This window comes from Bombus impatiens, unplaced genomic scaffold (genome assembly GCF_000188095.3).
Source record: "Bombus impatiens unplaced genomic scaffold, BIMP_2.2 scf_1528, whole genome shotgun sequence".
In the NCBI taxonomy this organism is placed as follows: Eukaryota; Metazoa; Arthropoda; class Insecta; order Hymenoptera; family Apidae; genus Bombus; species Bombus impatiens.
In genome coordinates, this window is record NT_177947.1 from 43,806 (window position 1) to 69,781 (window position 25,976).

At 30.0% G+C, this 25,976-nt stretch overlaps 2 protein-coding genes across 7 annotated transcripts; one reads left to right on the plus strand and one right to left on the minus strand.

Moving 5' to 3' along the window:
• Positions 1–3,223: 3,223 nt before the first annotated feature.
• On the minus strand, positions 3,224–21,833 carry LOC100744229 (probable serine/threonine-protein kinase DDB_G0282963). 5 transcript variants are annotated; one of them, XM_024371712.2, is made up of 10 exons: positions 19,672–21,832; positions 15,896–16,009; positions 15,466–15,828; positions 14,978–15,247; positions 14,494–14,887; positions 13,895–14,329; positions 13,708–13,806; positions 13,431–13,632; positions 11,576–13,266; positions 3,224–11,246 (listed from the first exon to the last, which is right to left on the minus strand). In XM_024371712.2, the coding sequence occupies exons 1-10, from the start codon at positions 19,939–19,941 to the stop codon at positions 11,176–11,178; spliced, it is 3,909 nt and encodes a 1,302-aa protein (XP_024227480.1). In that variant the 5' UTR covers positions 19,942–21,832; the 3' UTR covers positions 3,224–11,175. The 5 variants fall into 5 exon arrangements, with proteins under 5 accessions (XP_024227480.1, XP_012248148.1, XP_012248147.1 ...); XM_012392725.3 differs by lacking the exon at positions 19,672–21,832 and adding exons at positions 17,237–17,285; positions 17,831–18,029 and having other exon boundaries at positions 13,431–13,806; XM_012392724.3 differs by having other exon boundaries at positions 13,431–13,806; positions 14,978–15,244; positions 19,672–21,833.
• A 365-nt stretch (positions 21,834–22,198) lies between these two features.
• LOC100744347 (CDP-diacylglycerol--inositol 3-phosphatidyltransferase) lies at positions 22,199–24,199 on the plus strand. Of its 2 annotated transcripts, none has more exons than XM_012392731.3 (5): positions 22,199–22,333; positions 22,446–22,547; positions 23,305–23,593; positions 23,665–23,828; positions 23,908–24,199. In XM_012392731.3, exons 2-5 carry the CDS (start codon positions 22,502–22,504, stop codon positions 24,060–24,062), a joined length of 654 nt encoding a protein of 217 aa, XP_012248154.1. In that variant the 5' UTR covers positions 22,199–22,333; positions 22,446–22,501; the 3' UTR covers positions 24,063–24,199. The 2 variants fall into 2 exon arrangements, with proteins under 2 accessions (XP_012248154.1, XP_003494146.1); XM_003494098.4 differs by having other exon boundaries at positions 22,207–22,362.
• Positions 24,200–25,976: the final 1,777 nt, after the last annotated feature.

Consider the following 25,976-nt stretch of genomic DNA (forward strand, 5'->3'; position numbering starts at 1 on the left):
TTTGTATTAATATCTAAATTAATAGATTGTAATCAAAGCTAGTAAGAATAATTAATGATCATATTTGTCGATACGAAAGTAATTTATTAAATACGATAAGGCGAGTAATCAAATTTTAATCTTGATTTTGATCTTTTTATGCAGAGCAAAAAGGAAATATGAAATGCTGTAAAAAATATTTTGGGGGAAACGATGATATAAAAAAATAGTTACACCATGAAATTGCAACATTTGCGTTTATTATCCTGTTTAAATTACCTCTAGAATGAGTCAGTTTTACAGCCCGAGAATTACCGCTAGGAACTTGAAAAAAACGTAATTATGTAACAGGAAATAAGGCCACAATATGTCTTAAGCATTTTCTTAATAACCATTGAATAGGTATTGAATATAAAATTAAATAATTAAATAATTAAATCATTTTTAAATTTGTAAAGCTTTTTAGTACTAATAAGATAACAATGTATCATGTAAAAAAAATAAAACAAACAGAAAATTGTTTTTATGTATTCGAAATTATTAAAAAATATGAAAATTATTCACATAGGAATTTGGATCGATTTGCATAATTATAATATTTTCAACAATTTTTATGAACTATAATTTTTTTAGAACATGCAATTTAGTATTTGCGCAGAATGCATGTATTTCAATCGTTTTTGTAATAAGATATTTTTATGATTTAGAAGAATAAGATAAATCGTGCTATTAATATTGGAATATAATATTACCAAAAGCAGATGTTTGTATTAAAATCTCCTAAACAATAGTAACAACTGGCAATTGTTACTATTTTTATTTTTCAGAATATAGATATTATCGAAAGACAGAGGGAATATGATACTTATACATAGTTTGAAAGAACTTTAAAGTGTCTCCAAGCGAATCGATATAATCAGTATAATGTATTTCGTTACTATTAATTGTCTGTAGAACAAGGATGTTATGATCGCGGCGATAAAAGATTGGAAAATGAATAATTCTACAAATGAACAATTTATTGAAACGATATCGAAAAGCGCTACAAGATAAGGCTATTTGAGTTACATGCGTATACACCACACTTGAAGAGAGGAAGAGCAACGCTCATTCCTGAATTAAACAGCATATAGATGGGAAACTCGCTAGCTGCCATAACGCAGTCACACTTGCACGTATCGCTCACATTGGACACTCAAATGCAAAATGCTTAAATCATCGATAGAAATCAACTCTCTCGTAAAGAGTCGTATTTGTAATATTTTACGAAACAAGATGTTTAAAACCTTTTATTATATTAACTGTTTGAGTCCGATCGCGCTGTTTAGATTTTGTGTCGAGAAGTCCCAGTACATTTAAACGCTACGGACGACTGACGGTATTTTGTATTTCACTATAATCTTCTCAATAATTTTTGTTCAAAAAACTTGAAATATTTATAAACTAATAGTACGCATATATAATAATATAGATGTATTTGATAAAGTAAAAAATATGACGAGCGCTATTGCGCCGCTTGTTTCTCTTCGTAATCGATTAAGACAAGCGCTATCGCACTGTTTGGGATTTTTCGACCTTGTTTTTTCAATGATCTCTGGGACTCAAACGGTTAAAAAAAATATAATTTATATAGTTGATTAGATTTAAAATAGAAAAGATAGTGGCAGAAATATCTTTTTTTAAATACATGTTAAAAAATATAATTGTTGTAATGTGTTATAATTCCTCATACTAATCTATTTAGAAAAGATGTATCACACGAAGATGGAACATTAATTTTACTAAAGTAATTTATATCAGAATTCAAGCTGTAACTATATTATTACATCTTTGTATTTGACACACCGGATTATTATTTTCTACTTCAATGTAAAAAGTAATTCCTGTCGAAGTTGCTGTCATTTGATGAAGGTTAATTACTTGAGTTTCTGGTATTTTAGTATAAGTTATGTTTAAAGCATATTTACCTGTTTCCGATATTCTTCTTCGATGTCTAATCTCGTTGATGTTGCAAATTATTTGAACTATGTTTGGTCATTGTTCTTACGATTTTAGTCAGATTTCGTAACAAGATAAAGAAAGCAGACTTACAATATCGTTGTATCCAAATAAATTAAAAATATGTTTGCTTTTTTTGCACCGATTACTTAATCACTATACTTGATTTTTTAGAAAGAAATAAAAATATAGCATTGCAAAATTTGCTGTTGTTAATTATCACAAACTTTGCAGTTCTTTACTCTTATATTCTTTTCCTTTGATTAAAGCTTTTACTATCAAAAACTACTTTGCTTTTAAAACTAAAAATAAATAAAATTTTTGTTATAACGATATTAAATAATATTTATGCTATAAATCAAATAAATTATTTTTGGAAGGAATATCTTCAAATTAATTTCTGGTAACTCACTTTTCTTTTATTGAAAAACGTTGCCATTTACGATTGATTGTTGAATCTAAAGAGTTTCTCAAATTTTTATATTTCAAATTACTGTTAACGTACACAAGAGTTATTAATCTTTAGTTGTTTTGACTGACGGTGAAGGATTGCGAATATTATATTATTTCAGGATGAAAGATGTTATATCTGACTTCTAGACTGTTCTGTTCACTAACAAATTTGAAAATAAGTACAACGGAATTTGTGGCTAACGATACTATTAGTTATTATTACACTAAAGAAGATTCTATTTTACAATGTAAATCAGGATTTAATTAATCTCTGATTAAAAATCTCAATTTTTTATATAAAAGATACAAGAATTTTTATAATTAATTTTGAATAATTCAATAATAATTTTTTTAGGATTAAATTTGATCGAGGCTATAATATTCGACTCATTAAAAGAACAAAAAAAAGAAAAAACAAAATGAATAAGATTAGAATTAAAATCAAGTTTTTAAATAAAATGCTGAGCGTGCATGACAAAAAGGGGCTAATAACAAAAACAAGTGATGTTCTCAACAATTTGTAGCGCAAGTGATATCATTTAATGCCAAGCAATCAAATAACATTGACATCAGATAATTGAAGGCATGGCAAAAAATTATTTTAACAACTATATTCGTTCGTGTCCTCGAATTTCGTGTTCGCAAAAGACGCTGTGAAAAGCTTTTAGACATAAACTTTTGCATTCTTTCCATGTTTTTCAACACAAATCAATTTCATACGGTACAAAGTATACTCTAGCTCGGAATTCATACGCTCAAAATTTCATTTAATAAGAAGACTCATTTACATCAATTTTTCCAATACTGAATCCCTACGAGAACATATTTTTCTACAAAAGAAAGAAAAGGGAAAAATTCTTGTTTATCTAAAAACTTTACAAGCGGTCTCACTTGTTTTTTGTCTTCCTTCAAGTTTCGCAGCACGCTTTTATTTTACATTTATTATCAATCAACATTGAAAAGAATCGATTTCGCGATTGTGCTCTTTCTTCTTCTTCTTCTTCTCTTCCTTCCTCCTTTCTTCTTTTACCCCTGCTATATGTTCGTTCGTCGGAATTTGCTTTCTTTTCTCTAACGATATCCTTTATTGTCGCTATTTTAGCAAAAAGAAAGAAAACAAAGAAGTAACGTTGACATTGCTCGACAGACGTAATCGATATATAATTTCGTTAGGAAACACTGTGCTTCCGTCTACGCTATTTCGTTTTACAAAATAAATAATGCTTAATTCGTAAGATCAGTATTTCTACGTGTGTAGTAACTAGAAAAATAGTTCTGTTTCCAGACGATCCGCGGATCTTCTGATTTTTCCTTGTCTCCCGGTAAAATAATATCCGAGTGTTATTTTGGAATTTCGATGAAATGCGCGCGAGAACTTGAAAAAATCAACTATTATCAGATTATTTTTCGTAGTAGTAGTAATAATAATAATAATAATAATAATAGTAATAATAATAATAATGACAATGATAATAATCGTTTGTCGTACAAATGATAGAAACGTTCTTCTACACGCTAATACTCGTATGTATGTATGTATATATATATGTGTGGTTGTGTGTGTGTGTGTGTATATATGCAGATTCTTGTATGTATATGTACATATATATATATTTATATATAACATTTTAATGACGATCAACAAAATTTACCAGTGAACCTTTACGCAGAACAGCTGAAAATCCTTCTTTAAACGGAGGCAGAGAAAATTCGTACTCATTGGTCGTACACAGTGCAATAAATACAAATTTCCGAACGTTATTTTCTTTCTCTCCTCTTTGTTTTTTTCTTTTAAATATAATATACAACAAGATAACAGTATTTAGACAGGTCGTCGAACCGAAGAAGTTGCATTCAGTGCATGTTGGGTGCAACCAATGTAAAAACGCAAGTAGTTTTATTACATTCGACAAACGAAAATAATAATATAATATAATATAATATAATAATAATAATAATAATAATAATAATAACGAAACTACATGTAACACAGTGAATTTGAAAAGCGCACGGTATTTCAGGTGAGATCGAGATAAATAGTGCACGTTTGATCGCGTGACATCGTGAAAAAGAGAAAAAAAGAAAAGAAATATATATATATATATACTGTTGAAAACGAAAACGAATTGAAAAATTCGATCGATCAAAATTGGGGAACTAAAGCAGAAAAGAATAAAATAAAATAAAGCAAATATAGCAAAATAAATAAAAACTGGCAGAATACGATATAAATGGCTAGTAAATAAAGTATCCTCTTTGTAATTCCTTATTACTTTTGCAAGAGAAAAACCTTGAAAATAAATTCATTTTTTCTTTTCTTTTCTTTTTTTTTTTTTTGTAAATCAATATTTTATAAATCAAACGGAGGCGTTAAAGAGTCTTCCTCCTGAAAACGATACCAAGGAATGTTGAATATTTCTGAGATTGCTTTGCTTCTCCTTCCTTCCCCTTTCTTTTTACACTTCTTTTTTTTCTGTTATTTTTATTAAGTAACTAATCATAGGAGCCAGACGAGAAAAACGTCGATTTCTGAAATTCTCTAGTCAAACATATATAAAAGTGACGCAATGACGTGATACAGGTAGGATCGTCAGTAATGCACACATCGAGATGTTCGAAGAAAAATAAAGTTAAATAATTTTTAAACCCTCGATACTTAAAAATACTTGCTTAATATTTTAACGTTATTCTTTTCCAAATATACTCGCGTATGTGCATTCGTATGCCTCTAACAATGCTGCATTCAGCAATCTTCCATCATATATGGACTTATTTTCACTTCTGATCCTCCTCTGACAACCACAGAATACGCGTTCCTCGTAAGTAAGCAAGGAAAAAGCGCAAGTTTACATAACAATCGTATAAGAAGTAAAAAAGAAAGATAGAAAGCTGTGCGAGAAATGAGAGGAGTCATCGCGAAAGCATAACGAGAAAGCGTAACAGAATCAATGAAAAAGTAGACAACATGCAAGAAATATGTAGTCACGCTCAAAACTCTCGTTGTTTTCTTATCCCATGATTTTCGTTAAATCGAAACGTATATTTCTCTCGTGTATTCTCGATGCACTTGTTGAAATCTACATGTATGTTTTTTTATTATTTTCTTATCTTTTTTGCGTTTTTTTATTTGATATATTTAGACTTTCACGGTTATGAATGAAATATACCGCGTTACTAGCGCTTTAATCGTTTACAAATTAAACGCAGGAGACGGTGGTTGGTTGTTTCTCACATTTCGCATGATCGCTTCTTTTTCATACAACATATATCTATTTATATATATATATATGTATATCGAAGGATATCTCATAGAAATTTCCACGTTCAAATTCTACGATTTGTATGTGTATTTCTCTCTTTCTGTGTGAATCTACACGCACGCAACTAAGGAAGAAGAAAACAAAATAAAAAAAAGAAAAAGGAAAAGAAAGAAGAAAAAAACGAAGAAATAGAGATATATCACAGTATCGTACGCAAAGCTTGTATGAAATCGCAGATAGAACAGCATAAAGGCCAAATGGCGACACTATACGCGTTTTTCTCGTTATCTTTTTTTTTTCTCTCGGTGTGAATAATTATTTGGGAGGACATTATTTCTTTTTTCGCTCTCATGTGTAGAAGCATATTGAAATACACACTATTTCTCATTTTCTCTTTCCCTCGCACATCTGCACTTTTTCTCTTTTGCATTCTCCCTTTTTATCACTCTCTTTCTCGCGCTCGCTCTCACTTCTACTGCATATTTTCTTCGTTTACACTCCATGGCAAATGACTCTTTACATCCATGGTCCATGATAGCTTTGCATGAATTTGAAGTTCTCAGTATCGTTAATAACAAAATAGTAAGCAACGACCGCTGTATTTACGCATCCTGAGAATAAATCGGGGTTTTCTTTTTCTCTTTTCAATTCCACTTTTTCGACTGATTCTTTCTCTTAACATGACACAAGACACGCGTCTTTGACAATTTTTCTCTGTTACATTCGCAAAATGAATTCCATTTCCGTTTCTTTCGTTACTCTCTTCGTTCTCAGTCCGTTTTACTTTCATCGTGCCAGATTTAAACGATTTATCATCTGAATACGTATCATCGGCGAAATACAGTATGCAAGTAATATTCGAAAATATTTCACTGATTTTTTTATCGTTTTTTTTTGTATTTTGGCTTTTCAGCTGACAAGAGAAAAGAAAACAACAGTTACCTGATTATTTATGCGTATATCACAATGCTTATCTATGCTCTAAATAGATTAATCGCTAAGCAAACGGCAGATAATACAATACGGCGTTAATGTAAAAAAGGAAAATTATATATATATAATTATATTGAATATATATAATTATATATGTAGATATATATATATGTCATTTTATATATATACATATATAAACATCACTATAGAACATGTTCTGTTATAGAACGTGTGTTGTATTCAAATATCAATTTTTAATTTTCTCACTGAGTACTTCTTAATTGACATCTTGCCAATTCCACGACGCGAAAAAGAAAGACATAAAAAAATAAAGGAACTCGAATATTACTTTATACTGTGTTTTTATACCCACAAAAGGGAAATCCTTTGGCAACATACTTAAACGTTGGCAACAACATCCTCTCTCCAGTGCTGTTCTTTTTTTTCCTTTTGTTTCGTTTCAGCTGGACAGCACAGCCTTTACCATACACGCAAAATATTCTCTGTTTATTCCTTTTATACACGCATAAGCACTCGCAAATAGCTTCTGTGATTCTCCGTATAATCGTTATCGATAATCAGCAAGTACAATTAATAGTTAATCGAATAGCTTCATCGTAATCATTAGCAGTAATTAATAATAGTTATTAATATACGTATATACAGTACAGAAAAACTGCTTTACACTGAATAACAAATTGTACAGTGATACAAGGCTAACATTGAGATCTCTTCTTTTCTTTTCTCTTTCACGCTGTCTCTTTCTCTCTCTCTCTCTCTCTCTTACTCTCGATCAATTATTAACCTTTATCTGCTTCTTCTTTTTATTTGTTTGAACACTATCAACATGCCCGCGCTGATAATGAAGTTTCATCTCGAGCAGATGTAACCCACGAATACATAAACATTTCTGGAAACTTTCTGTAACCGGAAGCGCATTTGAAAGTTCAACATTCGTGTCGAAGGAAATCGATTACCTTGAAATTATAATATCTCCAAAAATGTTTCGATTATTCGTCGTGATCGTAATGTAATCACGTTACTTCTGGATACACACAATTGTTTCGGCCTATGAGAACAGCTCTAGCAGAATTACATAGACGGTACTGTCGAAACTTGGCGAAGCAACCAAACTTACAAATAAAATCATTGGAAAATCCTTTTCACATGCACAGTTTCACAAGAATAAATTGGTACACATGCGTTTATACGAACATAACAATTCAAGACGGGAAATAACATCAACTATTTCTGTGTTTTTTTTGTTATTTTTTTTTCTTTTTTTCCATTCGTTAAATTAATTTTACATCTTAGCGACGTTTCAACAGTTTCAACCGAATCTATATCACTGATATAATATAGGCTGAGAACGAGATGTGCAAGAGTAATGCGCTTGATTTTGGAACTTCATTACGTCCAATTAGGATTTTGTGCCCTTTTCGCAGACGAAACACGTACATATTTGCGTTACAGCACAGGCTATTAGTTCATGGATAAATGCAATTAGCCTGTTATTGAACGAAATAAGCAAGCTTTTTTTCCTTTTCATTAATGTTTAAAACGCTTAAATAAGTGAAAACAGAAGAATCATACACTTTACCTGTTTCGTCGATCACTATTAATTTGGTACTTATAAATTCAACAAAGAATATAATATGATACATTATCACCTTGCACGTTGATATTTATACATCTTCGTCTATCTTTTTCTTTTTTGTCATTCGTTATAACACAATTAGTTAAACCGTGTATTCGGTACATAATATCGTTTCGCGGCATAGCTGCCATTCTGCAACGCATACACAATTTATGGTCCTATTTCTCTTCAAGTACTTCTGTGCTAATCTCTGTGAAGCTTAACAGTCTTGGCCATTTGAACCGGTCAATGGCACAGGCTGATACTGCACTCTACTAACTTTAAGGCGATGAAGCACCTGACTTTTGAGTAGTTTCTTGCACGCCGGATAGAAATACCCCGAAGAAACATCATCCACTTAAAGTAAGGATAAAACTATTACCACCTAATCATAATGTGATGTAATGTAATAGGTCTTTCGATTAAAAATGAATTGGTCATAGTACAGTTGAATATAATGATTTATCTAGGCATTCAGGAGTGACTGATCCGTTGCACTAGAAATTTTTCTGCATTTATGAGAGAGAAAAAAATGAGATATATCGATTTTTATACTGTAAAATGATTGATGATGACGATAAAATGATTCGACTAAAATTCATTGTGAAACTAAATCATAATGCTTTATCGTATGCTTTAGTATTGGTATATTATACTATCAAAAAAGAAAGTATATCAAGCATATCAATGATAACACCCATTGAATGATGTTTTCTTTGAAGTATATTCCAACATGCATTAGTGGTTTTTATATATGTTAAATACTTTTAACTTATTACTCATTCTTGAAAACTGTACCTCCAGCTGTACTGTACTGTTATATTGCGGAACAAAATGAAAAATTTTAACAGAGCTTATATTTTCTGTTTCCATGCGTAATTTTGAGGGTAAAAAAAAAGACAACAACAAAAATCGCCAATTTTAATTTGTTAATTACGATTAATTTCTGATTAATGATAATGTTAATAATAATAATAATTAATAATAATAATAATAATCTATACAGACAAACACGCTTCCATTCTTTTATATGAAACTTATCTGCAATAATTGATTAGCTTTATCTTTATCTTCGAAAATGATAAGTTTCCACACAATTTAATAATTGGTTATATTTTTGGCTCTAAATACGCGACACTTGCATTCGAATTGAAAATTATGTTTCGTTATATTGATTATCTATCAAAAAGTAAAATATGTTGGAGGTAGGCTTCCTACATAACGAATAGAATCGTTGTGAAAGGAATCGTATTAAGTCCATTTTTCCCGTTTATCTCTTTTTTTTTTTTTTTTTTGATTAACTACTCATATAAGCTTTTTTTTCTTACTGTAGATCGATAACAACCACAAAGTGTATTAATTACTTTCTTTTTTATCATATTCAGAGGATAACATAATACGATGAAAAATTTTAAAAGAATTCAAAATACAAGTATTCAAAACTAAATTGGACATTAGCTAGTAGAATATTTACATGCACTATACGCATTCACACCGTCATACTTTATGATCACAAGCAAGTAGTTTATTATAATTATTATTACCAATAATTAATAGTTAATTATTCATTAAATAAGCAAGTTTGTGTAAAAATTTAGCGTTTTTTGTTTTGTTTTTTTTTCATTTCGACACATTCGCACTCTTCTCACTGTCTCTATCCAATTCAGGACCTTGAGCACAGCATTGCAAAAAAAATCAGTTTTCATTGTTCTCTCTCTCTCTTTTCCTTCTTTCAAATTTCTTAAACTATTATCTATTGCGGCTGTAAAAGTAACCACTCCATAAACTTGTAAGTCAATCACACTACTTTTTTTTAAATATTTTACACGTGTTCAAAAACACACATTCACCATTTTTCATTACACTTCACACATCTTTATAGCTTTCTTTACTTTTCTTTAAAGGTTCGTCTTAAATAAAGTACATGTAATCTAGCAACCATTATTTTTACGTTTAACCTTCCTTGAAAACGTTTTCCTTGAAGACTCACTGATGGTTGCAGTAATTCTTGTTTTCAAGGTGTTGTTTCAAGATCATCTCTGCTCGTAATTACATCAAATAATTATTAGTAGTTTAGCAATATTTCCGACGGATGATCTCAATTTGGTATAATTAACATAACAGGCTGCTTTCAACTATTTTTAAACTTTATTACAATGGTCTACGATGTATTTTTTATTTCTTAAAGGCATCAGCATAAACCACCATGTCACAGCACATACAGTTTTTGAATAAACTTGCTTCATCATAATCTTGTTTCAGTTAATTTTTAAACTCCTTAAATAGTTTTTATATTTTTGTTTCAAAGTTGTAACACTTTCGTAGCTGATCCGAAAGGCATTTTACTTTGTGTCGTTTTTTCCCCTCAAAAATTATGAGGCATTTTAAGACTACATGAATTTTCACATTTTACAAGAAAATTGTTTATGTTTCGAAAGAGCGAAATATGTTTTATGCATCACGAACTTATAATTTTCAGTCAAATATTGTATCAGATGTCAATACTGAAACTTAAATATTGTGTTATAACCTTTTCAAAGGTATTTTGCAACTCATTAATGTATGTACAATCAGAACATACACAATTTATAAGTCTTGTTTTTTTCCAGTGATTGATTATTATGTACATTAGTTTTAGAGGCACACCTTGCGCCAGTTGGCTTTACAGAATTATCACTGATGATTTGACTCAAAAATTAGTATAACGTTTATTGGCGATCGAAACTGATAGTTTCTGCGACTTGTTTGATACAGGTTCGATCAATTTGCTTGTATTTAGATATATATTTGGTCTTGCATAGTTAGCAGACTCCTCTGGCTGTTTACAGTTTTATAACGGATAACTTGCAATAGAGGTAATTTTGCAGTACAAAAACATTATTGTTGTTATTTACCCCATATTTCTTAGTGCCCATTTCACTGACCACTGTAGAACTGTATACGACCGCTTGCAGTTACTGGCATTTCCCTCATAACAGCGTCCCATGCTATATTAATGAAGAGAAACAAATGAAAGAATTACGAACTTTTAGATACCATACTGAATGCTAAATAGCGCGTGTATCTCCAATTTCATGTCAAAAAATGCTATTAACTGCAGTAAATCAACTATATAAATATTTCAAACATAATTACATTGATCGGCATTTCCGCAAATTCTTACGATTGCCTTCAGCACTCAAGCAATTAACAATAGTTCAAAGATTAATTTATAGAATTCAATATCTTTTTTTAAAATATTACCGATACCGCATTATTTGATCTTTTATTAAAAAATTGGAGGCAATGTAAAGTCATAAAAGAAAAATATACTTACCTAAGCCAACGAACGAGACGATTTTATCATGATTGTACGTTTGTATATTAACATCTTCTTCAGGAGCTACATAGAGCATAGAAAAATCTTCTTTTGGTTGATGGTGATACTTTTCCATTATTCCTGGTGGAGGTGTGGGTGGTGGTGGCAAACACGTAGGAGGAGGGAATCTTGGAGGATAACCCATGCACGGTAATCGCTGTACCATCACTGGATGCAGAGGTTGTTGAGTTACATGCGTATTTGGAGGTTGCATGAAATTAGGCGTAAATTTATCACATCTCATGTGTTTGTCAAATATTGGAGGATATCTATCGAAATTAGAAGGTGGTTTGTTTATGAGTGGTGGAGCAGAAGGAAATACAGAACTAACGCTTGAAGTCTCTTCGGTTGTCGAATCTTCCGACAATAAAAGTTGTTCGTTAATTTCAAATCCAAACCTAAGTTCCGTAGGTAACTCACTGTTCTTGGTAATATCTGCTGCAGTTTCATCTAGTAATATAACTGCAGGTCTTGAAGTTTTTTGTTTATTGGATGTTTGTAATTCTGCTTTCTGTGTTTGATCTTTATCCGAAGTGGAACTTTGTTGTTTCGTTTTCTTACATTCGGAATCTTCTTGTTGTTCTTGTTTCGAACTTACAGAGTATACATTTCCCGATTTAATCGTTTCATGCTTCTGTTCTTTTAAGATCTTTGTTGATTTTTCGGTTTTTGTCAACTTGATTGCTTCTGATTCAATATTTTGCAGTTCTTGCATTCCTTTCGGATTATTTGTAGTATTAGCTTTTTGCGATTCAACTTCATCATTTGAAACAATCGCTGGATTATTTTTATTTTCACAGTGCGTATTAGAATTTTCAGTATTTTGTGATTTTTTTGCATTTTCATCATGAAAAGTATATCCAACTTTCTTGAAATGTTGATCTTCATGTGATACTTGATTTTGTATATTTTGATTATTTTGAACGTAACTTCCTCCTCCTCTGCGTGTTCGTGGATTATTACACCTCGCATTTATAACAGTGTCTTTATTATTGACACTGTTGCAGTTAGGATTGTTGTTATCAGAATCGGGATTACAATTGGTTACAGTATTATTAAGTTTTGATGGCACTGCATTCGTTACTGAAGTCTCGTTTGATGTTGTGATATGATTATTACAGTTCACGGCTTTTGGTTCTTGTTGTGTTAAATTTTGACGCATTTTTTCAATATCTTGTACATATTTAATAACCTGGATATTTTTATTAATAGCTTCTTCTTGAGCCTCTGCCTTGTTTCTCTCCGTTGAATTTTTCATTTTCGTCAAAGTCGGTGATGGTGGTTTTTCGAAACTTAGATTCAAAAGATGATTCGAATGGGTGAAGCTATGTTGCCTTGTTTTCCTATCCGAGTGTTGTAATTCATCTAAACTAGGATAATAATCTTGAGGAATCTTGTCTGGTTCTGAAGGTGTTTTGGGTGGCACACTAGGCCACGAAGACGTACTTAACATGTTTGGAACTATTGCAGACATATTTAACACTGAATTGTGAGTCATATTAATAGTTGCCATACGAGCTATGTCCGCGTAACTTGCTTGCGGCGTTCCGCCCGATGAGGTAGCTATTTTTGATAAATTATGTTTGGACGTATTTGATGTAACTGGTAATGAATGGACAGAATCAGAATCGCTACTGTCTGATTTATCACTGCAAATAATAATTACTTTAATTAGCTAAAATGTCTTCAATAGTGTAAGTTATATAAACTATATGAATAAAATACTTGATTTTTTTTATGAATTTATCCTCTTATAGATATCTTTCAAAGTAACATATATGGAAGAAATTAAAAAGGAAGTTGTATTAATTACCTTGGTGGCATACTGCTTGCTGATTTTCTTCGAAGTTCAGGAGAAAGTGGTGTTCTATATTCATTAGAAAATCCTCTGGAATTTTGGAGATAAGATCCTGACGTTGTTAAATTCTGTGCTCTACTGCCACTGGAACTTCTTCTCTGTTTTTTACTTTTCTTCTTTTTCGTAACTACCAGGAATTCTGTTTCATGTTCAGGCTCTGGATTGATTTTTTTATTGGAGTTTCGACGACTAGCATAATCATCTCCGGTATCATTGCAATATATAGACTGACCTTCTTCCGTTCCCCAAGATCGTCTATCGCCACGACTATCGATAGCTGCGTCCCCTGTGCTTCTTTGTTTCGCACGGCGTAATGCAACATTGATCGTGCCTATTCAAGCGATACAAACAAACTTCATGAACTTTTTGCGTTGTTTTATTATTACTTAAATAACAAGCTCTTATAATCAATTACTTACCATGTTGACTTGATATACTACTGGCACCACTAGAACTGACGCTTTTCTCCGTTGTGAGGTCTTCGAGTTTAGTCTTAGATATTTCTTCGAGGGAATTAGACTTCTGTAATTTGGCAGGTAACTGTTCCCTTTTAGTGTCTTTCTCTCTACTTCTTGGCTTTGCACCTGAACTAGTTTTTACTCTTACCGGATTACTTGGTTTTCCTTTTTTACTTTTAGATTCTTTATTTTCAATAAAATTAATTAAACTGTCGATATCTTCATTGCGATGTCCTTCAACATTTTCAGCACTGTATACAATAACATTAGGTTCTTGAGTGTGCTTTCTTCTAGGCTTTTTCCGTTCCCCATTATAGTTTTGTACTGGATTCCCATTTTCATCCAAGGACTTCTTTTCTCCAGATCCGGTAGTATGCGCTGTATACCTCGAGCCTTCTGTGCAAAATTTATATATTTCAATTTGTTATAAATTGAAAGCTTTTATAAATGTCAATACCACAAAAATGTAATATTTAAAAATTATTAATGATATCTAGGTATTTGCAATGTATGATAATTTTATGATAAATAATATTTTATAATTTTGGTATATCACCTACCCATTGTAATATTTTGTGTTTGTAAGGATGCAGACATCATGGAGCACAAACTTGGAATTACTTTACCCTGACTAGCACTAGAACTATTTGCAGTTCCACCAATACCACATTTCACACTATTGAAAGTTTGAAAGGAAAGGGCTCCAGTTACTTCTGTACCATTAACAGATATTTTTGATTTATCTTGTTTCCCACTATGTTCACGGAGAGAGAAATCTATTGTAGTATCCACAGGAGTTTGAGCTATATCGAAAGGAGTGCGCGATATATATTGAGGTCTACGTGGTTCAATAATTTTCATTTCAATTCCTTCATCATCTTCCGTATCTAAGGAGTGAGGTCTCTGAACCCCACTTATAGTAGATCCCACATTCCTTTCACTAATAGTACCCACCTAAAATAATTAATACAAAGATAAATAAATATACATAAATAAAACGCACTAAATATATACAATTATTGTATTAATAATATACGAATTTACCTCAGCATCACCTAAATCAATGACCATGTAATCTGATTTATACTCTGGTGGTGGATTATCTGATTCAAGCATTTCATTTGTCCCGTATTTTCCTTTGTTACCTCTTTTCTCACGCACTTCAACTTCACTTTCGCACAAATCCCTTTTGGTATCCTTTTTATCTTTTTCCTTTTCTTCCTTTTTTGTACTACTATATGATGGTTTATCTAAAGATCTGGATTTTTCTTTGTTAGTCCAATCGTATGCTCCTCTTTCTTCACAGAAACCCTTCTTAAAAAGCAGAAAAGGAAAGTATATATTTAATTAAGTAACAACTCAATGTTGTGTTTACATAATATGTTACATAAAACTCACAGCTATATTGTTTTTTACAAATAATTATTTTAAATAAAATTAATGAAAAAATATAGGAAAATTAATTCATAATCACAAATAATCAATTTAATCCAACAATTTTTATAAGCAGTTTTCAATAAATATATATATACCTTTTTGTCAAATAATAAGTCTAAATTAGCCAATGAAGCAAGACTGTGTGATGCATTAACATTCGAAGGTAACGAACCACCTTCTCTTTGTCTTGCAGATACACTAGATCCTGTATATTTTTTATTCTTTCTTCTATTTCCTCCGTAGGTATGGCTAGATCCAGATGACAAGTAAGCAAAACTACTATCAAACTCTGAAGCAATAGGTTGTGCTAAATTTTGCAATGACCCTCCATGTGTCAACCTTTCAGATACAGAGTCTCTTTTATGCCTCCTACGATTTGTCCCAGGTAAGCAACGTGAATTGGTTATTATCCTACGACCTTCTTCGGTTTCATCTGCTTCTGCTTCTTGAAGTAGTTCCTAAAATGAATATCATTAAATATGAAAATCATTTTATTTCAAGAAATAAAAATATAACTATGCTTACTTTAAAAAGGCTTGATTTTCCTTCACGATCTTTGGGACATTTATAAGTTATAGCTTCATCCAATAGTGCACGTAATTCACCTTCATTTAATGCAGACAAAGTAGCTGGTTCTTCCTAAAAGATGCAATTAAAAGAAAAATGTTAAAGTTAGCTGTATATTATGAGTACATGTAATAATATCATCATTATACTTTGTATATAGAATTTAAATGAAAGATATCCTTGTAAGAAATTCATAAATAATAAATTAAATATAAATATAAGATGCAACAGAACAGATACAAGTAGATACGCAGATTCAAAACATATTTTTCTTGATCAAGAACTATTATATAAGTTAAAATGAATTTTTGAACAGATTTTATAATATAGAAATGACATTAATTTTTTAAAAATAAGTATATAAATTAATAAATTTTGTATCCAATTTAGTTAAAATATACATATTATAAAATATATAATGTTTGGGAACACTTTGTTTGTAACCTATACATGGTCTAGGAACATGTTTGGCAATGTAGATTCAAATATGGAAAGTATGCCAAGAGTTCAATCCAAACTTTAAGCGTAAACCATAAGCGGCAATATATCCAAAGATGTACTAAGAAACTACAGAATATTCTAAATATCTATGACTTGCATAGATTATTTTATTACATTGTGCATTACTGTTATATTATATTATCCACTTTCTGTTGAAACCTAATTTATTACTTTAATTATAACTACGAAATATATAACAATTACGTAGATCAATCTATATTTAACTTAGTGTTTGTAAATAAAAATGTCTATAATTTTATTGTGTTACAATTAATAAATGTTGTATAAAAAAATGCATGTTATTTTACAGTATTTGTATTATTATGTGTTATATTGAACACCATAGTATAAACTAGACCACAAGGCAGATAAGTATAGATAGATTCCAAGAGTGAATTTAAGGTTTCACTTATTGGATTTTATGAAGAAATATACAGACCACATAGAAAAAAGTATATTAGTATAAATGATGTACACTAATGTCACATTTAACAGTACAATCTACACACATCATATACGTACATTACTTTCACTATGTTAATCATATGTATCATAAATCTTATTTCTAATAAACTCTTAAATGTATGGATCATTTATTTATTTATAATCACTAAAACTTTTAATATTTTCGTTAATACATAAGAGCAATACGTTTACTTTTCCTCCTTCCATTTTAAAATGCTTTTAAAATGTTAACCAATCAAAGCATGTAACATTATTATACTAAAATGTACATAACTGTTTATATAACAGGAAAAAAATTATAAATTTATATAATCTTTGATTTGATTTACTTACGAAATACTGCATAAATAATATCATCAGCGAAATATTTTTCACCTGTAGGCTATAAACAAAGTAAAAAATATTGCAAAGAAACGATACATGATGTGTCATTTATTTTTCGTGGTAATTTGACCAACATTACCCTGCGGTAACCTGACTAGCTTCATTCAAAGCAAAATATCTTATCAGAATGGCTGCCCACGTAAAAAAAAAGAAAGGAAAAACTGACTGCAGTCTTTTTTTCTGTATTTGAAACAATACACAGATATCGTCGAAAAGACAAATCGTTTAGTAACAAACTTTCATCAAAAACAAAGAAAGTTAAAAATGATTACGATTCCTCCCAGAATATGCCGTTTTTACAAAGATAACAAAACCTTTGCGAACTTATTGACCGTGAATCGTCATAACACACAATGAAATACTTTGTACGTTTTAGCAGCTAGGTTAATAATAAACTCTTATCATTATTAGCAGAAAAAAAGAGGGTAAAAAAAGGAGAAAATGTTATCATTCGTTTCGCACTGTTGGGTAATATCCCACGAAAAAAAAAGGAAAAAAAGAGAAAGAACAGATACGTGGTTTCGTGTACGAAACAATACAAACCAATCGTCTTTGAAGATTTCAGAAAGCACTGTTAATGAATACTCGTAAGTCCTTGGAAATGCGAAAAGGATAGCCAATAGCGAGTTTACCTTCGGTCGTAAATTAAAATAGGACACACACCAGGAATTGAAGTTTTGGGCTTGTCCAGAGATCGATAGGGGGTCGCGATTAGCTAATTGAGACACGAGATACCGGGGTGACTTACAGACGAAGGAAAAATCTGCTGGGCAGTGCCGGCACGGAATTTATATTTTTAGAGGGCACCTGGGTCGGCTGCAGTCGTCTCTGCTCCGTCGAACTGCAGTCCCAGCAGTATAACCACCGTTACGTAGAGACCTCGCGCATTTGAGTATACGATAAACCGTAGCCGACGATATGCTATCACTGTTCACAAGAAATATTTATCGGCAGTATCAAAAATACAGTACCGATTTTAAATGCTATTGTGACGAGCGGGCGCGGCGCGCTCTTCTCACCATGGCCGCCGCCATTACACTGAGAACACGGCCATTCCAGGATCGTAACAAGCAAGGGCCCTTTCGTACACCTATCCGTTATTCTTTGTAAATCTATATATATACCGTGTACTGTATGCTTAAAAGAGTTGCATGAATTTACATAAAATAATTTATATAAAATTTAAAAAATATATAAAATTTTAAAAAATATAGTATACAAAATTATATTAAATTATATATAGACTGATTTATATAGACAGATTTATATATTTTATGCAGTTTCATATTTTTTTATTAACATAATTGAAAAAATAGAACCTACATAAAAATTTCTTTCTCCCACTAAATGTTATAACAAGTATCTCACTTTAAATATTTTTTATATTTTTGCATATCATGTGCATTTTATACATTTTTGCACCTGCAAATATCCCATAAATGCATGAATATCTGTAGTCTAGTTATATAATAAAATTAAATTTATATAATAATATAAAATTTATACGATAATATACACATATTCCTTTTCCATTATGCAAATACATATGATAAATATACATGAGTAAATATGTAAATATAAATATATATATCTCATTTTATGAACTAAATTGCATAAAAATTAGTGATATGATTTCAATCATATATTATCTTTTTTTATCCATACATGATTTAGTAAAGTCTTTAATGCAACTCTTTTGATGATAAAATAACAAATATGTATGCTTAAAATATAAACAAACTATAAAGTTTAATCATGATATCATCAATAATGTAATTTATGTCGTTCATATTTTAGGAACACATAGTTGTACATAATTATTTATACATAAATAGTCATACTATTATCAATTTGATTATATTTTTCATATTAATATACTATTTTCTTGTCATAAGATATGGAACATATTTTGTAAAACTTATGAATTTTTTATAGTGTTATACCATAATAATTAATTACAGATACTTCGTAAGCAATTATTGATTATAAACTTTTATATAAGTTGTCCATTGATAACTTTTAATTAAAGTAATTATATCAAATATTTAATTAATTTGAATTAAATGTATAAAGGTTAATATGATTTAGAAATTATAAGATTTAATTTAAAAAATCAACTATTATAAATGCTATGTAGTCATTATAATAAGCAATGAATAACTTGCTGGAAGGTTTATATTATTTCTAGTTTGTATATATAAAATAATACTAGAAGTCAAATTTTAAACAAAATATTTTATACTATTTAAATTTAAAATACATTTTTATATATGTATGTGCTACATATTTATTTCTCATACAAATAACTAAAATGATATTATAGTATTACTCATTTCATTAATATGCATCTTGAACAATTTTGGAATCCTTGTATTTTAACTCACCTGTTTACTGTCAGAGGTAATACAAGCCGGTGCACTTGGAGTTGTTGAATCTGAATTAGTGTCAATGTTCGTCGAAACACATTCTGTATTCGTACCCTGGTTACTAACAGTTTCAACACCTACCACTGAATTCTCTATATTATTTCTTTCATTAGAGGTCTCACTATTATTATTTTCAGCAGCTTTGTCAGGTGCTACTGGTTCTTGACGATGTTCTGGCCCTGGGGCCATTTTGATCGAAATTGACAGTGTTGTGTCCACTGCACTCATAGTTTCATCATTTTTCTTTGGTGTTGTTAAGGTCTGAAGACCCGTTTCGTTTGATCACAGACGGCAATTTGAGATTCTCGCATGTCGTATTAGTTAAATTTTTTTCTTGATTTCAGTATTTAGTTTATGAAACTATCACGTCCATGTGAATGAAAGCATTTTACACTATGCCGATGTCACATTAGGTTAAATAATTAATTTAACCATTCCAAATTCAACACTTTTAATTGGATTCAAAAACAATACACGCATAAACAACAATAATTATTTGTGTTCAGATTGTGAGATTCAATTGATGACTTTTCCAATGTGCTCGACTTTACGCGCGTACCACGCGCGCTAGGAAATTGACAAAAATGGCACCGTCCACCATCCAGTGTCGTGACCGTCGATCAATTAGGGAACTGTTGTCTTTCAATTTTTCCTTTATTGCTCTGATATATTTTCAATTAACTCGTATATATTTTCTGTGGATTTACGTTAAATATTGAAAGTATAACTTCCTTCTCGTATTTTAATATCAACGGTTTTATCGTCGTTGAGGTTATTTCAAATCTACTTATCAGTTTCAACTACAGCTGTCGCTTAGTAGAATACGTTATATATGTTCTAACAAAACACGTACTATGTTTGCTGTACGAACTGATAGATAAATATTTATTTTATGTTTAAATCATATATTTATCAAAGAAAGAAATACAAAAGAATGAAAAATTCTTCTTGCACGTTGTTTTAATATTGATATATTCATTTGGAATTACTTGTTTCCTTTCCATAAATAATAAAACATAAAAAATATAAAATTTGCGATATTACCGCCTTTCTCTGATAACAAATAAACTTTCGGTTAGAATTGAAAGTATATTTAAATTACTTAATTCATGCTATAATTATAACAGCAGATGTATATACGTTAGAACGTAAAATATACAATAAAATGAATGGAATGCTTTCTGTGGCACTTATTAGAATTTCACTCGCTGAATAAAAAATAATAATTATTTTTCAATGACATGCCAAATCAGTTCTTGGTGCATTTACAATTGTCTCGAAAGGCGTCAAAGAAAGTCCAATTTTGGAGTTACAAAATGAGGTTGATAATCGTCGTAGTTCGAGGTACTCATAAATTCAAAATGGCCGCTGACGATATTAAAATGCACATTTTTCTTTCAAGTATATGTTGCTTGCAAATCTTTTTTTATGCGAAATGCAATGTTACTGGCAACGTTGTTGCAACCGTGTATGGATGGAAGACGCGAAAATGTATTTGTCCAAAACGACGACACTGTTCCTAGCATCGCTTGTACACATACCAACAAGTATATAGTTTGTACTTGCTATTATTTCGTCGTGCATAAGTCTTGGAAGACACTGAAAAATCACTTTTGAAACATCTCACTGACAACTAAGGAAACGTTGTACAGAGTCACAAGTACCTGATCGAATCATTGAAGCGTATTTCAAAATCGTCGGCGAATTATCGATCGCATAATGTTACTTCTGGCTTATGCACTTTTCCGACGATGGCACTAAAGCGGTACGACAACGATATTTTCTATCGAAAACACTCGATTCTAAAGTAAACCAGAGAATCTCATTAATGAGATTTATTTAAAATACAACATTAATTGTATTCTAGTAAATGGAAAGTAGTCCACTCGAAACTTCATTGCACGATATCCAAAATCCAACCGTACGGTTAATCAGTTTTGCCACTAAAACATTTCACTTGTCTTCACTATCGTTCGATCGATATTATTCTTAGTTAATCACGTTAGGAAAAAAGTGAAGGAAAACTGACGTAAACCTGTACCGACAGTTTTCTCGCGACACAATAAACGATCGCTTTTGCGCAGAGAAACGGCGGACCAGCCGTTTAGCCTCCGAAAATGTCGTCTGGCTTCAGGAGCGTAACTATGTGTCAAGATATCTTTTTTGTAATTAACTTTTTACGTTTCTGAGGTAGATTCTATTAGAATGGTATAAAAATAAATTATCTAATATAAATTATTATTCCTTTAAAAGACGATATATTGAGCAATAGTTCACATTTGTTTTAATCTTTGCAATCTAATTGCAATAAAGAAAATTTTGGAACAAAATATAATATTTTTTCTCTAAATGTTGTAGGATTAAATAAGGATCGCATTTTATAAAAGTTGTGTTTTTTTGTTTTGTAATGTAATAAAGTCATATAAATACGGGTGAAAATATTAATAGATACAATACTGTTACTTGTGTGACTGCTATATACGTCACCGGGGATCGATATATCTCGAATCTCGAACCATAATACGATACGATTGTCGATTTTACTAATTCATTGACGTTATAGCTTCTTCTCCTTAATATTCCTTTTTAGAGTAATTCGGATTAAGTTGAAGACGACACGGTGCGTATAAGTAGTGCGATAATTGCAAAGTGCGTAATTCATATAAGCGTAAGAGAGATTTTATTTAATATAGGCGAGCGTGGATAACATAAATTTCTACATTCGATTACAGATAACAGGTTCCGTTATTATTTTCCAAAACAGTGTGGGATAATCAGAAGCGGTAAAATGACGGAATCTGAGAATATTTTCTTATTTGTGCCCAACATTATTGGTAAATAAAGGTCCACAATCTAGCGTCCTTATGACAATTTGTGTCTATAATTTTAAATTTTTTGTAGACAAAAATATTGTGTGAATATTTTGGAAAATCAAAATAACTAAAAAAAGAAGATTAAAACAATATTGATAGTATAACGATAGTTTATGTATAATTTATTATCTAATATTAAACAAAAAAGAATAGATTGCAAATTTAAAAAAAGAATCATACAAAACAGATATTTTTAAATATACAAGTAATATAACACTAAAATTGTATTTTTTTATTCTTATTGATTTTAAACAATAAAATGATTAATTGAACAGAATTTATTCATAATATATTTATACATGCATATTATTTTATAATGTTTGAATTCGTTTGCTACATTAATGAAATAGAATGATGGCTATGTAATGTATATTCATATATGTTTATCATTTCTGATGAATGGTTATGAAGATTAGCTATCTTTGATACATGCATTACAAATTTAAAAAACTTCTTATTGCTTGCAGTTTAATTGGGAATATGATAAGAAAAAGATCAAAAGCATTGCACTTTATAGACTTCCTATATTGATTCATAGTAATTCAAAGAGAGTAGTTTTTTATATAACCTTTCATTATATATTTCAAATAAAAACATTAGAATTTTATATGTGTATCAATACTATTGAAATTCTAATAAGTTAAAAAAGATATAGAAGTAATATAATTAAGGACAGTAATAATAAATAATGTATATATATATATGTATGTATTAACAGGCTATGGCAGAGTGATTTTGGCTATCATATCTTTTTATTTTATGAGAACTAATTATGTTATTGCATCATGGTGTTACATTATTAGTGCACTATTAGATGCAGTGGATGGTCATGCAGCAAGATATTTCAATCAAAGTACCAAATTTGGTGGTATGTTAGATCAGTTAACTGATCGTGTTGGTACCATGTGTCTTTTAGCTACATTGTGTATGTTTTATCCATCATACTCATTCTGGTTTCAATTAAGCATGGCCATTGACATTAGTTGCCATTGGATATATTTGCATACGTAAGAATAAACTTCATTCAAATGTATTATTATATCACCATACAAAAATATAAGAAAATATAATATTATAGATCACTTTTGCAAGGAAAAACAAGTCATAAATTTATTGATATGTCTGAAAATGCGATTATGAGTGTGTATTATACAAATCGTATAGTCCTATTTATTATGTGTGCTGGTAATGAAGCCTATTATGCTGCGCTATATCTCCTTTACTTTACAGAAGGACCTACTTGTAAGTTATTATTTCTTTATGTATATATTTTATTAACGCTGTTATAATGAATACTATAAAATGTATGTTCTTATTTCAGTTCTCGGTATAAGTTTATTTAGATTGGTAATGTATCTTTCTGCACCAATAGCATTTGTTAAAACCTGTATCTCATTGTTACATGGATACGTAGCCTGTATTAATTTAAGCATTATTGATCTGAAGGAAAGACAAGAGCGTTTAAAAGTGAATTAAGTTATTGCATTTATTAAGTATTTAGCCAAAATAAAGATGATTCATCTTCCTAAGTTACATAAATATTTATATTATATTTTTATCAATTTATGTAACTGAATGTGCCACATTTGGAATTAAAATCCATGAACTATTTTAACATTAAGTAGATAAATGGTGCTAGTCATTGTTGAATTTCTATTTTAATAACAAGCATATTGTGAGCATTATATATATGTTATACTTCAGTACAGTTAAATTTTTAAAATATTCAAACAAATATTAATTCAGTAGATCTCATTATATTCTTGTATTTAATAAATGATTTTATATTTTCAAACGATACATAAAACTTAATGATTTTTTTGAAAATTTTTTTGTAGAATAGTATTAAGAGAAGATTAATAAATATACTAGATGTTATTGGGTTTCAAATATTTTAATGTAATATATTAAAAGTATATTTAATATATATTATAATTTCATATTTGTATATCATTTTATACATTGTAGTGTTACATTTTTGCTGTACTTCATAGTTTATTGTATATTGATGTATCTAATCTGATATATAAATCTGATGCAAAAGATGTATAAAATTTAAAGAAAATATTTAATAAATACTTTTGCCCCTTATATAATATTAATATTATCTTTATTGTAGCATAATTGTTAATACAAAATATTATAAGCATATCATATCGATATTATATGTGACTAAAGAACATATATAATGGATCGTATCAGTTTAACATACATAAAAATTAATTATCATTAGATATTTATTGCTACGTATAAACATTTTTTCATCACATGCGTCAATTCATCTGTTGCTATAAAGATTTTTACTCACTATAAACATCCTCAAATATTTTTTGAGATTTCGAAAAGACGATTATTTATCACGTTCAAGAATTCATATAAAAGCGATAGGGTATAAAATAAAATAAAAAGTAATATAGAAATTTCTATAATATTGCATCAATCTATGTAATCTACTATATCTACAACAAAATTTATAAAAAGTGAAGCAATACAATATGCAATGTAAATATCATTTGTTGAATGAGATATTTATAACATAGCTATTATTACTATCAGGACGTTCTGCTAAATCATTATAAAAACAACAGATAAATTATACAATGTGACACGTGTTTTTTTTAATTATAACAAAATTCTATGGAATATACGCAATATACATATCTATTGTGATGTTCATTAACTTAATGTGGCTAATAGTGCTACCAATTTATAATTATACGGCATTACTTAAATGACAAAATGATCAACTAACCTCAAAAATTTCGTTCTCATTCCCCCGTCATGGCCAGTCATGTTTCGGCGCCATGTTAACACTTCAAACATTCGCGCATGTTGGAAAGTTCAGAAAATTTGTGCGAATTTCTTCTTGTCGTTAAACCTTCTGAAATGAAACTTTCACCAATTACGCTTAATAACATGAACAAAAACGTCTCACTTCGATGATATTTATAGTTTGCACTGCATTGTGATACACGAAACAAAGTACAATATTTATAAAAACAGATGAGAATTCTTCACCGGCTTACTATGGATGATTCGTGACACGACAGCGCCAATGTCGTCAGCTGCCTGTAAAATGGCGGGATTTTACCGGTATTTGAATTTGCGGCTAACCATCGTATTGTGTGCAAGATAATGTTAATTACAAAAGCATACATTATACAAATTAGGTATTCCTATTGTACGAGTTATGGTGACAAACGATAATTTTGTAATTTTCATGTTTCAATTTATATCTTTCGTTAAACCTAATAATGGTGTGGAATATTTCAGATTTCGAGAACGAACATAATCGTTTATAAAAATTATTTAAAGATATCAGCAATTTATATTTATCTAATCGATAAATATCGATACATATAAAAGACATTAACAGATTATAATTTTCAT